Here is a 15,182-nt window from a genome sequence, read left to right on the forward strand (position 1 = left end):
ATTCCTGCACCATTACTATCACAGACTCCTAGGGCCTCAGGTAACTTTACAGGTAATTCAGAAGGCGCGCGCACACACACACACACACACACACACACACACACACAAAAAATTAACATTTTGGGGGGTTAACAGTCTTGTTGCTTAAACAGAACCTAGACTGAGTTATGTACCCCTGAAATACAGCTTTTAATTCCACAGAAAATTAAAATACTAGAACTACATCCCTTCATGTGTTCTCAGGGAGGAACATTTGTTAAGAGTTCAATAATGAATGTATGCCACTAATAAATAAGAAATGAAAAGCAGCTGTGTTCAGGAAGCCAGTTGGTTAGTACTACCCTACTAGGTAACATTTTATAATACGTATTCTAGTAATATACATGATCGAATGCTATTGCTTTATGCTGGTTATCATTTAACGAAATGGCCCAGTTTTTCACGGTTAACTTGGGTGAGAGTTTTCCATAAATACTAAAGACCTGGCCTTAATCCCCCCACTTCCTTTTGTAGAATACATGTGGCTTTGTTAACAATTTTCCAAGTGTGTAGGTGCGTGTGAAAAGCACAGTTAGTTAGGAAATGAAGTGTAGACTGAATCAGCATCACGGTGAAAGGGCAGCTGCTGGGCATGCACACACACTGGTGAGCTGTGGTGCTGGCTTCTGGCACGTGGCAAAGGCCCAGCAGGCTACCACTGGAAATACGGGACACAACTTGAAGAAATACGACCCCAAAGCAAAGAACACCAATTACTGTTGCTGCTTATCACACTTGTGAGTTTACTGGGCCAAAAGGATAAACGATCTCTGAGCTGCTTTATTAAGGGTGACAATAAGAATAAAAACGCTGAGCTGTTAAAAGGATCGACAGTTTCTTTCTACCCATCCCTTTCCATAATCCTGCACATTGGTTAGGAACATTACTAAAAGCAAAAATAACCCTGAAGCATATTTGATTTTTGACCTTCTTTGCTTTCCCCTAGGTGACTTGTAAGTAGTTTAAGTTTTTGTTTTTTAAGTTGGATTTTCTTTTAGGATAAAAAAGAAACAATCTATACACAGATCTGGTTGGAGAGAACATGGTTTAATTAAAGGCAAAGCTGATTTCAGCAGCTGCAGGTCTTGCACAGACAGACCAAAACAAAAAACAAAAACAAAAAAATAAACACAAAAGAAAGTTTACTACACAAAACCAGTTTCTGATGAAGATTCTCCTCTCCCTCCTCATTACTCCACACTGAGGATGATAAGGCGAGGAACCCCGCCCCAAGAGTCAGAAAACATTCCAAACACCAAATTCTCATGCAGAAATGGGGCTGTAGATGGGACGTGGGCACTACGTGGGACCGAGACGGTGAACCTGGTTAGCTTGTCAAGGGTGCAGGAATCGGTGACAGTTCAAACACTGGAATGTTGCAGCTGCCTGAATGCAGAGCTCAAACACACAAAGTGGGTAACGGCAGCAGGGAAGGAGGCTCGGGACGGAGGGAAAGGGAGAAAGGTGGACACGGGGAAGGGGCTGGAGAGAAGCACAAAGGGTTTCATATTGCCATTGGGTGGGGGACTTCACCCTTTGGGACCTTTCAAAAAAATAAAACACAACAAAACAAAACCCAAACACCATGTCAAACTAAAAGAGCAATAATGTAAGCATACAGGACTCCAACCACTCTCTCGGAAGAGCAATGAGCATGAATCTCACCCCTTTTCATTGCTGGGGTTGCCCAGACTCCAGTGACGACCGGGGCTCCTGGATGTGCTTTGCTCTGCAGCTGTTTTCCAGCTCTTAAGTCCCACGCTAGCTCCACACACTCACACGCATCACCCCTCCCCTCGGGGGGAGCAGACGGGCATGTGCGCACACACACTCACACACACACACACACGCAAAGGAGAGCTCTCCCAGAAAATAAACCCTACCACTAGCACAGCAATTGGACATTTAGATTGTTTCCATAATTTCCCCTTAAAATATTACTTTTCCAGGAAATGACTATCAGAAATGCTGTCCTTCTGTTTCTACACAAGAAAATTTTCAGTCCTCTTTCCTTCTAATAAATATCAAATAAAAGTTTATTTTCCTTTCTTCCGCCTTTTCCAGAATGGACTTCCTTGTGTTTTCTTCTCTGCATGATGCACACGTGTCTGTGTTGCCTTGAATTTCACTCTGAACGTGGAGGCTGGGAGACTGCAGCCGGGCAGGGGCCTGGCCCCTCGGTGGGCTATGCAGACGCCGCTGCTGCTGCTTCTTTCTTCTTCAGACTGTCTTTTGGGCCCCAGCTGCTGGACCCCACGCTGTTGCTTCTTGGCGAGATGTTGTGCATGTTAGGAATAATAACGATTACTAGCACACAGCACAGGGTAGAAAAGGGGTGGAGGTAGGGACAGGAGGAGGTGGGTGGTAAGTAGGATGGGGGCACAAAAACCAACCAAACAAAAAATAACCACACTGAAAGCTTCTGCCTATTCAAATGTGTCAGGCCACGAACGGACCAGCCTGCCTTCTGTGGGACTGCCTGCTTTGCTACCGTACAATGTACAGGAATCAAAAACGTTCATTTAAAACCCTACAGCAGCTTGTCTGCCAGTCCAGCCCAGCACCACCACCCGCGCTGCATCCTCGACTGGGGCTCAAGCACCTACAGAGTGAAGGGCATTTCCTGCTGGAGTCTCCAGGCCAGAGGAGGGCCCACCAGAACCTTCGGAGTGAAAGTTGAGGCCTTGTCCTCTCCCTTATGGAACATTTCCACTGGCCGAAGAGGTCAGTTTCCCCATCCTGTCACCACCAACCTCTCACAGGAGCAGTGCACGGGGCTTGCTTTGCTACACACTGACTAGAAGAAGCACATCCGTGTGTGGAAGAATTCAGTGTGATATCTTACTACTGAGAGGAATAACAATAATAAAAGATGTTCAGGAATAATTTCAACTACATTCTCAGTCAGCAAAGCAATCATTAATGGATTCCTATTTTATTCCCCAAAGAGGAAAAAAAGGACTGAGACGTTCCCATTGGCTTCTCCCATCTGCCTTCCCTTCTCAGCTTTCACTTCCCATGTGGCTGGGGACATGCACGATGGAGAAGGTGAAAGGCGGTGATATCAGGTAACTGAGTGAGACAAACAGCAGTTCCTCTCTCCCTCCGGAAGGCCCCGGGGGGACGGAGAGTTCCTGATGGTTTTTTCTTTTTGCTGCACTGCAGACATTTCGTGCACACTCAGCGGGCTGGTGGAACACTTACACCCTCTCAACAGCGAGAAACAGAAAAGAGGGCTGCCACCTGCAGGGGACTGCGTGGGCCAGTCCTGCAAACCCAACATGCCATGGTTTATGGAGCCTTCGTTCCCAGGGTTGCCACTCTGGCCTCAGTGTGGAGGGTTCATGGTGCCTTGTCCCCGCTGCTGCTTCTGCTTCTGCTGCATTAACAGCTGCTCCAAAGCGGAAGGTCCAGGATGCATCATGGAACTGGACCAGATAGACTGAAAAACAGCCCAGAGCTTGTCAGCAGAGGTCAAATGCCTGGTTGTCTTTAAGGGATTTGTTTTTCGATCCCAGCCAAACATAAAGGCATATATGCCCCAAGATTCCCAAACCCTAAAAAAAACCCCAGCTATTAGAAAAAGTTGTTTTAAGACCAGGTCTTCAAGACAGGTTAGTTCCCATTAAGATCATTTTAAACCAAAAGGTGAAAGTATGTTTTATATAGAGTCTTTTTGCTAAACTCAGCTCCATGTGAGACCAGAGCATTTACCAGAAAGGTTTCAGGCAAACAAAACATTTCTGAAATTAGATGCCCTTCTCTGACTTGTTCAGAAAAGGCTTAAAATAAAATATTCCAAGGTGAGTCCGAATTTTCTTAATCTTAGAATCCAACTAAAACCTTCATGTCTGTCCCCCTGAGGATACTGCTTTATCACTAGTGAATTCACAAATTAAAAAAAAAAAGTCCTATTCAAGAATCTTATAAGGCAGACCATGCTTCTAGGACTTTGCTAGATATGTGCTATGAATCAATCCTAAGGGCCTTAGGAATAAGATTAGCCATTTATGTGAATGAAAGCAGAGACATCTGTTGTGGTTCTTGTTCCTGATCCACTCACCTTTAGGCTTTCCATGAGGACAGCAGAAGAATCCTCCATGGATGGGCCATGGCCTGTCCAGGAGCCACTTGAAGTGCTGGCCTGATGCCAACTGCTCTCAGAGGATGATGTTGCTGAGAGATAATCAATGCCAAACCCACCCATGGCTAGGAATGAAGAGATAAGAATAATTCAAGTTGTTCTATCATTGCCAAATGCCAAAAGCCAGCGAAGGGTAGAGTAAGTTCTTTCACTTTTGCTAAGCAATGAAGTCTGGATCTCACCTGGCTTATCAGTTTTCCACCGATCTGCAGTTCTCCTATCCCTGTTATCTGGAGTCCCAATGGGTCCAAAATTGGAGAATGGGACAGAATTGTGGTTGTGTGTCGGAGGGGAGCTTGGCAGGCTGCTTGGGTTGGAGGAATGAGGAGATTGGCTGGCTGGTGTTGAATGATCTATGAAATAATAGCAACGCAGGACATTAAACAAAGATGTTTCCCAAACATGCCAAGAATGAAAGTTTCCTGTAGATCTGATCACTTAAATTCTGTTAACAATAACCACAGGGTTTCAGGAGAAAGGCAAATAAAGGCCCCAAAAGGGACCCTACCAAATGCACTCGTCTGTCTTGCTGTGCATGCCTAAGGCACGTTCCTTGCCTTACAAATAAAACAGTACACAGTTTTGTCAAATAAATGCATTCTTTTGGTGTGCCTCTTTCAGATAAGTATAACTGCTCTTCTCTATCAGAACAGAATTGCCTAACCTTAAAAATTACTATTAACTCTGTATTTTTAAAAGTGCAACTTTTCCTGCAAAGAACGAGTATCTACAAATAAAACTAAAAAATAGATGCAAACCTTAAGATAAAACTCGTATTTTTCTCCCTTACAACTCTGCTCATTACTGAGGATGTAAAACAGCTTTTTACTGTCATTTATCATGTGAACCAGTTCATCAGGCTTTTTTTCCTATTTTCCTTCAGAAGTTACTTTAAAAACAAATAACAACAAAATACAAACAAAAACCACCAAAACACAATCATACTATCTCTTAATCAACTTGAGTGTACGGGAAATGCAAGGTCTATAATTTAAAGACTAGTCAATACCTGAACTGGCAGGAAGTGATGGAGACCACGGAGTCCCTTCAAAAAGGGAGTACAATGATGTTTCCTGGGGGGCCAATGAGGGATTAAGTTCTGCTTTAGAGCTGCTTGTCAGGTTTTTCCCATATACCTCATTGAACACGCTGTTATTTGGGTATCTTTCCTGAAAGACAATGACCACCAAGTTAACAAACTCACGCCAAAGACAGAGATTTAAGAAAATGCAGTGTTCATGCTCATGGATGCTTATCTTAAGCCTTTCTTTGCAAGACAAACTTTTGAAGGCTTTTACTTCTGTTTCTTTCAGTTTTCCCGTTTAATTCATTTGCCTTTTACTTTCCCTCACCCTTTATTTTGCTCTATGTAAACCACCTGGGTTAGAAAGTATGAATAATTTACTTGCTGAACAACAGAGCCCCAGAGACTTTAATATTAATGAGAAGTTAAACAATTCAAACGTATACAAGTCTCTAGTGTACCCTAATCAAAGAGGGGTGGGGAATAAAATCAAATACCTGGAAAACACCAATATATGGAAGAGAAAGGAAAAACAGACATACTGAAATAGAACGGGAAAGAAAATACTAGCCCACAATAAAAGCACAAAGCAGGATGCTTCACTGTTTACGCACCTGATTGAGAGAGAATCCGGTGAGCGACAGGAAAGAGGATGAATGTGACATGAGCTCTGAGGGCTTCTCCAATAAGGATTTCTTCACAGTCCCGGAAAAAAAGGTAGTTAAATTATGCCTTCCATTTTCTTAATATTAACTTTAAGATACCATGCAACCAAAAGACCACAATTTAAGCATACTTGTACTCACCTATCTTGTACAATTTAAAGCTTAGAAGATATAAATTCAAATCCATTAATACCATGACACCAGATAAGTGCCAGTTGTCACAGGTGAGTCAGACAGAACCCTCCTGATCAGCACCTCTAATCTAGCACAGAGATCCTGGCAGGGACCCTGGAAACTGGCAGTTTGGAGTGTTCACTAGGCAAGAACCTCAGGAAGCCCTTTGTCAACAGTTGCATTTAAAATACTCTCAAAACAAGAAGGGGAACTAATCTGGCACTGTTTTCTCCTTAAATTTTTAAAACACTGACATTAATGACTTTTAAAAAGCCTTTAAATCCATTTGACAACTGGTTTTGTTAGCATGGCTCCTAACAACTCTATTTGTGGTATATATTAAAATAGTTGCTGAGGTCAAGCTTACATTTATTGGCCCTAAGAAAGTTATTAGGGAAAAAAAAGCTGAATCTCTGATGCTCACTGTCACTGAATTGTTGGTCAACAAAGCATTTATTAAACACCTGCTACATGCAAGGCACTTTCACACACATCATTAACGATGTTAAATATAAGAAGGGCTACCGTAAGGTTTTTTTAAACATGAAAAAAAACCCACTAAAAGGCCCCCCTCCGCTTTTTCCACCATCAGCTTCATTTCCAACGGAAGGGGCAAGCACAACAGGAACTAAGGGATTAGGAAACTAGTGTACAGAGACGCCCTCCCCCGCCTGTCCCTCAAGCCACCCCAGCAAAAAATAGCAGCAAGAAAGGCAAACACGTAGAGGCAACAGTTTAGTAGCTGGACATTCCACAACCTCTAGGCACTGCCATTGCACTACGACTGTTCAAGTGTCTAGGGGATCTTTTATTTCTGCTAATTTTGGTGGGGGAAGTGAGAGGTCTCTGTGGGCACTCACTCAGGAAAATTCTTAAGGGAACTTCAAGTGCCAGGGATGACAGTTTGTCACGAGAGCCATTAAGCAGCTTTCAGTTCTCCTAATACTAAAATCAATGCACTTTAATCTTACGAATGTTTTCTTACCCCGTGTTTATGGGAAAGAAACAGCGAGAAAGTGGAACTCAAGAAGTGTTTTATGTTTTTTTAAGATGGCGTGAAGGGAGCGGGGGAAACACCTCACAGCATACATCTTTCTTACAGTCCCCCCACCTTAGTAAAATATGTAAACAATGGCATCCTTTGAAATGCACACTGGGTTACAGAAGGTTATTTTTAAAAGATACCACTAATCAATTCTTAGACTTTATGTCATTCTAGTTATTTATCTCTGTGTTCACTCATTTATGGTACTCCAACAATGTTTATAAATAGAGTCCTTTTCATTTTCACTCATTCTGTTTATGAATCTGGCTCTGAATTTAGATCAGGGCTCTTAGTTAACCAAACAGAAAAGAACCACATACTGTTCGGTAAAATCAATCTAGAATTTTTTTATTCAGTAAAAAATCTAGAACATTATTTCATTTCATATTTTGAATACATGAGGAAAAATCTCACTGTTCCTAAACAAGATTAAATGACACCTAAAATTCCTGGGTCCAGGTGGAAATGATACCTGAAAAGTAAGTTAATTGGCCAGCATCACATTCTGTGTGTGACCAGCCCTGCAGGATGCTTTTTGGATAACATGTAACAAAGCTATAACTATAAGATTTGGGGAAACTATGGAGTCAGACATGTTTTGCTATGTTCTACTACCATTTGAAGGTTAGTTTGGGCAATCAGGAAATAAGTTTTAAAATTCTGTAAAAAAGGAAAGCCCTAGAAAGAAGAAACCACCTATTCCAAGTACTACAAAATCTCAGAAAAGAAGCTGAGGTAACAGCAAGAAGAAGAATTATGTAAAATACATACAAAGAGGCTTCGTCCAGGAAGAGAGGCGAGAGGCCCCAGCAGAGCTGGGTAAAGATCAGGAGGGTTAGAAAAAATCAGCTCTTCCTCTTCCTCCAAGGCAGCCAGACTCTTTAACAGGTCCGGAGGAAGCAGAGGGGAGCCCTTGGGGTCCTAGTGACAGAAAGGATCACAGTGAGATGCAATAAGGGATGACAAAAGCACAAAGGAGTAGTAGCATGATTAGGGGGGATGAAGGCAACTGAAGTCAAGGAGGAAGAAGTAATGAATAGTGAGACAGTATTATGCAAAGAGGAAAAGGCTCTGAAACACCAAAGCAAAGTGACACAAGGACAATGGTAGAGAAAGATTGAGACAACAGAAAGAAGCAAAAGTAGTGACAGAGCAGAACATAAAAGGTTAATGTGGGCAGTGAGTAAAACAATGCAAAGGAGCAAGTGATTAGCCTATCTTGTGCTAACAAACAGAGAAACAGCTTCTTTAAAAGTTACAAACAGATACCTGTTCTCATGAGTAAAAAGCGCAAGGACAGGGAACTCCACTATCAAAGATAACTGGCTTTGTTCCTCTCACAAAACAAGTTGTTTAAATACGCAATAAACCTATTTTTAAACTTAGATGATTCAGCCCAACTGAGAGGAGCTCTGTCTCAAGCTTCTCTAACACGCTGTGTTAGAGATTTCTGCACGTGATTTCTCTGCCAGACCATCCCAGGTCAAAATCAGGAACAGAAGTCTTCAGCTCCCCCAAATCAAGCATACTATGCAATTGCAAAGAGGAGACCAAACGCTGCACCCATTTACCCAGCAGCATTCTGCAGCACTAATGAAGCAGAATGACCTTTATAAACATCTACGTGAGAAATTTAAAGGACATGCACCCCCAGACCTAACTCTGAAGTGCCTGGTGATAGGAAAGACACACACCTCAAATGGCATCCTGGGCACAGGATCCTGCTCTGGACGGAAGACTCCCGGTGACCGTTTGCCCCTGCGGTCCATGTTGGCTTGCTGTGCCATTACAGCTCTGTTATCAGCCATGCTGTAGGAAGAATCCCAGTAGAATTCTGGGATCTTGACTTCTGAGGGATTATGGTTATATGGCTCCATGGGAAAAGGCTTCATTTTTTTCTCTAGAGGCTGCTGCTGCATTACAGGAGGTTGCAATGACGGCTCAAACAGTTTTATGGGGTCTTGGGTTTGAAGGTAGTAGGGCTGTTTCACAGGCATGATTTTCCCTAATGGGCCTTGAACCTGAGGGGGATTCCACAGCTGTTTGGAGGCATCCGCCTGTTGATACTAAAAAAGAGATGCCTGTCAGCAAGATGAGGATAAAATGCAATGTTACTTACACTCAGTACTCAGGAATCACAGAATGAATCTGAGAGATTTTACCACCAACAAAACTCTGGGCAATGCAGTTTTGTTTACTCTAAGTTTTTCAATACACAGAGCTTTCTGGGAACAGATTAAGGGCACTGAACTCATGTTCCCTTTCAGTTCCATTATTTAAGAGGTTTAATAAATGAGGGTGTGAGTGTGGGTGGGCACGCACACATTTCTCCTTCTGCTTCAAGTGCTGTGGGATGACAAATTATTTAAGACTGGTATCACTGACACCTCATCAAGATTACGATACTATTTCCCTTCTGTAGTTAGGTTCAAATAGAGGAAATTATTTACAGAAAATCCTTTTCTATAAAGCTGACAAGTAGTAGCAGCAAAGAATGGTAGTTAAGATCTACTGTCCTTTACAAAAGTAAAAAGGAGAACACCTGAACCTTCCTAAACAGCAAAGAGAAGACTTATGTGTTCCCATAATCATTACAAGTCTAAGCAAGAAGTAGCTGAATGCTTAACTAGTATTTTTAATTAACCAAACACGGAATAATTTCAACCTTCCCCTCTCCTTACTTCAGCTGGACAGTACACACAGCTGTAACTTACCTGCTGGAATCCAGAGTGGTGAGGAGGGCTTTTCCCCAAAGCCGGCACAGCTTTTGTAGGGGATTGTTGCTGCTGAGCTAGAGCCTGAACCTGCAACTGGCTTGTAGACTGTGCTGTTGGCTGAGCTGGTAAAGATGTAAGGGGTTGCTGGGAAGGTGGCTGTGGTTGTTGAGGTCCCTGGTTCATCGGCCCTGGTCCAGAGGGCCGTTGCTGGCTATAAGGAATGTGGGACTGTTTCCCAGCTTGCACCTGGTTTCCTGCTGGAGAGTGAGCTGTAGGCTGAAGAAAGGTTCCCGGGACAGAAACACCAGCTGGGAAGGTGTAACCTGAGCCCATAGAAAACGCCACAGGAGGGGGGATAACATAGGTTGGGGGCGGGAACCCTTCAAAACAGAAGAACATAGCTTTAGTTCTAAGGAAACTTAGCAAAAGAAAGACAAAAAATAGTACAGTCATTTTGGGCTGGGGTGGAGAAGAGGTCTTCTAATAAATTATAAAAGACAGGGATCAACCATCAAGTAAGACTGATCAAGTGTCAATGTATAACCTGATTTCAAGAATTAAATATAGACTATTGGCTGCTACTTCTATCCACGGAGGTAACTGGAGTATCCTAAAGGCAGTTTCTTAGATGCCATGTTTAGTGACAGGAATTCCTTCATAATAACAAGCATACACTTGTACATAAACTACAGAGAAATGGCTCAAAAAACAATTTCATAAACATTAGGGAAAAGAGAACTCCCTTACACCTTTTAACATTATGGTTTAGTAATGTCACTCAGAGTCTAAAATTTCTCAGTGGGTTAACAGAAACTCCTACACAGATGGAATTCAGCAGAAGAAACTACAAAACATGTATTTACCTGGCCGGCTGGGAAGAGGAGGGAAGGCTCCAGGGTGATGAATGGGGATGAACTGGGAGTTACTTGCTTGACTTGGGGCTTGAGTTACAGGTGTTTTCCTGGCTTCAGACACTGGAGTCTTTCTTAATTCTGTCTGGGATTTTACCTATGACCAAGCAGAAGCAAAACTATCTATAATAATCTGAAACTCAAACGTGTCAGAAAGAAGCACCTACTCTAAGAAAGTATTTAAAATCCTACTATGTCCCCCCCCCAAAAAAAAGTATATGCTGCAGATATTTCACTTCACCTAAATTAAAAATGGGAAAGTCAAATTATTTAATTGCCAAAAAAAGCTATAAGGGCTTAGTTTTACTTGTATAATTATTTTGCTTTCACAATATCATAAAAGTACAAAATAACAGAGAAGACCTGAGAACTCATTTGTTTTACAAACGAGACACCTGATGCCAACAGGCTTAAAAAGCTGCTTATGATCTTAAGCCACTGTCATGGGCCCCAGGGCCCTGTATTCTCTTAATGTACATGAATTATGAATGAATAATGACCACTAATCCACAGATGAGACACTTTTGGCCCTCAGTTTAACTCCATCTGGGCAGCTTTAAGGGTTATCAGTCAGGCATCCACGCTCCACCCTGCAACCCTACCACCCCCAGAATAAATAAGGATACTTTCAGCAGTAAGAAACAGGCCTGAGATCCTACACATGGAGCTGGAGAGAAGTAGATGCCATATGCACTGCTCAAGTAATGTAAAGATGAGTAAAATGAGAAAAAATAGGTAGCATTTATAGAAAACTCAGGATGAGGTAGAGGATGGTGATATATTGACTATTGTCAGGTTTTCTTTAATCATCAATAGTCAGATTTAAAAAGGATGAGAGACCAGAAAAGAGATTTTAGTTTCCGTCTGGACCTTTTGGAGAGGCAGTTTCAGAGGACAGAGCCAGAGCAGGCAGGAAATGCTGAACTCTTTATCCCTAAAACCCTGGTCCTGCGGCCTTATAATTCTTTTGTTTTCTTCCTTGCCTTTCCCCAACACCTCTCACTCTCTCTGTGCCTTTCCTCAATTTCTACCATGTTTTTCTCTGTTTCTTCCCCTATTATTAACCTTAAAACAGAACTACTATGTTCTTATTTCTCCCTTTCCCCGCAAAAAACTGTAAGGGAAATGCACTGCAGGTAATGTTTATTTGCAAGCAGACTTCAAAACTGTAAGATTCCTCATGCCTACTGTAAATAAATACATTTGCCAAAATGTGTTAATAATCAAATGGCTACAAACATTAGCGGTGTTAATAAAACCAGCACAGAGTAAAGACCCTTTTGTTTATATGAAATCATCTGTATCTCCTTGGAAAGGTGTGTGTGCGTGTGTGTGTGTAAAGGGGTGTGTGTGTGTGTATTTAAAAGAAAAGTCACAAATAACTGAGCAGTGTTTATCCTTTCCCAGCAAGAGACTTGGGTTCTTGCTTTACAAATTCCTATGAGCCAGGATAACACTGAGGTTATATAATGCTACTAGCTGGGGCAGGTATAAATGTCAAGGAAAATAGCCTCATCTTTCCCCAAGAATATATTTTATTTTGTATAGTGAATCTGAAAAACAAAAAACCACCATGTAAGCCTTAATATACTTGGTTCTATGGGATCTATAAAAGACCCCAAATTTTCCACTATAGCATTAATAAATCACAATTATACCTTCCAAAGAAAATGTAATTCTTTGTGAAATTGATAGCTCTGCAACTGGTCATTTCCAGCCACTTAAACTGGAGAGAACTGACAAAAATCAGGTTGAGATTTTTTTCACTCACATTACAATTCCTGAGAGTTGGTGGAGTACCCATCTACCATAGTTCTTTACATGACCTTACTATGCAGCCTTCTAAGAATGCATTGAAGCTTCCAGAATAGTCAATTCTCAAGGCTTTAGGAACAAAATGAAAAATCTTGCCTTTTGTGTGAGCCTTCCTCTAGCTGCTTTATAGTTCAAATACAGCTTACCTGCACTGCCACATTCTGCTTTCCTGTTTCCTGTAACTTTTCTAAGGTGCATTTCTTGGTTTCTGTTTTCCTCTTGTTGTTGTCCTTCTTTCCATCATTCTTAGTTACAGTTATTCCTTTGCTATAGTCCCTTCTCACCTCTTTGGGAGGAAAACTTCTTCCTTGGTCTCTGTTCACTTCTCGTGGCTTAATGTTCTCTTTGAAGGTGACCACTGGTTTCTCTCCTGTGTCACAGTTGTTGCTTAGATTTCGGCCTGTAGACAGCACTGATTTCAGTCCTGGGTTCCCATCCACAGCCAGTGACTCTATGATGGTTGTTTCTTGCAGAATGAGGTTCTCTTTGGCTTCACTGGGGTCTTCCAGTATTAACTCTGGGATTTCTGTGATAAACAACAATTTCCCTACCTCATTTTCACACTGAATCAGCCTAAAAAAGTAAAAATAAATCCATATATGAAAAACACAAATCTAAAAGACAATAACAACTGAACTGTGTATGGGTCCCACAGCCTTAAAATGTGGGAAACAGCAGGGTATGACGGTGTGGATTCAGGTAACATAAAAAGCAGTTATGTGAACTCAGATTCTCATTATCCCACTGAACATCACCACCACACATTCCCATGCCCTTTTAACGTTTTCTAATAAGTACAGCTACATTTACTCAGCATGTTTTAAGCACAAGACACTAGACTAGGCCCTTGAAGCAGCTATAATTCCTGTTTTATAGGCGTGAAAACTGAAGCTCCGAGGTATTAAGTTTATTCAAATATGCAACCATGTGAGTGCTTACAGTATAATATGAACCTGAATACAAAAATGAATATGAAACAGTTACTGACTTTGGAAAGGTTATAATCAACCACAGAGATCCTAAGCACACACACCTGGGGAAGTGGCAGAACTAGACACTGAATTCAAATCTATCTGACTCTAAAACCTATGCCCTGTCTATTACACCAACTACCATACCTGCTTTATATTTAACTAGCACCATCCTGGTCTGTCTTGACTGAAACTGACCACCATGCCCCTGTCAGTACAAATCACCATAACTGTGAATATACAATTTAGTTAGATTTATATAGATGTTTATAAATTGGAGAAAAAGCTCATGATAAACAGTGGCAACAAGGCAAACTCCTCTAAAATAGGCAGTGTAATGAGAGAACAGAGGTTAAATAAACAGATACGTATGATCATTAGGGTCATAGTTTGATGCTGTGTTACCAACATTTTGACTTAAGAGTTTACAATCAATAGCATTATACCAAGTCTAAAACTCATGTGGGGGCTGTGTGTGTATCTGATGAGGAATACCTTGGCTGATTATCTGCGATCCATTTGCCTATAGAGATCAAGCGCTGCTGTCGTATTTGTCTTTGCTGACCCTCTTTGTCTCCTGTAATACCCTGGTGGCCTTTGGAAAAATCCAAGTTCCTAAAATTGATATAAGCAAATTATACAAAATTAAACCTAATGAACTGCAATGGCTGCAGATTTTTCCATACAGGTTAGCTATTTAATGTAAGCAACTGCATTTGTTTGAATTTATTTACGCTCCCAAAGATTGTAAATACAATGAAACAAAGTAGAAAAGACAATATGCAAAATTCACTATATTAATGTGATATTTTTACTTATATTTCACTTTCTCACGGAGGAGCTCAAATAAATCACCATCTTTTATTAGGAAAGATTCTTTTATCATAAGAATAAAGTTTTCATTAACACTAACCTTGCATTATAAGTAACTTACTTCAAATGACCATGGCAATGCTAAGGGTCTCTGAAATGCCTATTCTAACAAATAGTATTAATCTATCCACTTTAAGGTGGCCCAATCTAAATCAGAAAAAATGTATACATATCATAAAGTACATAGAGCAAAGAACTAACTGACATTAGAAAGGTAAGTCAACCTTAAAAATAAGGATTTTTCAGATTTCTCATTAAGCTATCTTTAAAAAAAAAAAAAAAAGAAGCAGCATCTAAGAATTGCTAGGCAGTAGGTCAGATACTAAGGATACAAAGATAAATGAGAAATAGTCCCTACCTTAAGGAACAAATAATTATGATTTAATCTGAAGAAATAAAAGCTAAACAAAGAATAAGAGAAGCATAATAAAGAAGGGTTAGTTTCTTCTGATAAGCTTTGAAAAGGTTTCACAGAGTTAAGTGATACCTGAGCTGGACCTTGGACAGGTATGGTTAAGTGCTAACAGGTTGGTAAGGGAAGGGCAAAAGAGGAAGTGGGAATGTTCTAGGCATAGCATGAACAAAGTTTTGGAGGAATAAATACACAGAGCTATTCAAGTACAGGACATAGTGTATGTATAATATGGGTAAGTACTGGAGGGGAGGAAGGTGAAAGTGGCAGGAAATATGACTGAAAAACTAAGCATTTGGACATTAAGCTAAAAAAGATATTATAACAACTGGGGATGGGTAAATTGAAGTTTTTGTATTAGTAATGGGACATCATCAAGCCTGTACTTTAAA

General features: G+C 41.0%; 1 protein-coding gene across 7 annotated transcripts in view; it reads right to left on the minus strand.

Annotated features, from left to right (window-relative positions):
- Positions 1-2,226: 2,226 nt before the first annotated feature.
- Positions 2,227-15,182, minus strand: part of SMG7 (SMG7 nonsense mediated mRNA decay factor) — a 72,282-nt gene continuing 59,326 nt past the window's right edge. For 4 of the 7 annotated variants that reach the window (XM_061187554.1, XM_061187553.1, XM_061187552.1 and 1 more), the window contains 11 exons: positions 14,001-14,120; positions 12,681-13,107; positions 10,672-10,816; positions 9,806-10,188; positions 8,786-9,157; positions 7,863-8,012; positions 5,822-5,902; positions 5,193-5,352; positions 4,366-4,536; positions 4,103-4,248; positions 2,227-3,481 (listed from right to left, as the gene is read on the minus strand). In XM_061187554.1, coding sequence (XP_061043537.1) covers positions 3,368-3,481; positions 4,103-4,248; positions 4,366-4,536; positions 5,193-5,352; positions 5,822-5,902; positions 7,863-8,012; positions 8,786-9,157; positions 9,806-10,188; positions 10,672-10,816; positions 12,681-13,107; positions 14,001-14,120 — 2,269 coding nt within the window. In that variant the 3' untranslated portion in view covers positions 2,227-3,367. The remainder of the gene's footprint in view (positions 3,482-4,102; positions 4,249-4,365; positions 4,537-5,192; positions 5,353-5,821; positions 5,903-7,862; positions 8,013-8,785; positions 9,158-9,805; positions 10,189-10,671; positions 10,817-12,680; positions 13,108-14,000; positions 14,121-15,182) is intronic. The other 3 variants (XM_061187555.1, XM_061187558.1, XM_061187556.1) reach the window with 3 other exon arrangements.

The sequence above is a fragment of the Eubalaena glacialis genome, chromosome 3, assembly GCF_028564815.1.
Source record: "Eubalaena glacialis isolate mEubGla1 chromosome 3, mEubGla1.1.hap2.+ XY, whole genome shotgun sequence".
NCBI classification, from domain to species: Eukaryota; Metazoa; Chordata; class Mammalia; order Artiodactyla; family Balaenidae; genus Eubalaena; species Eubalaena glacialis.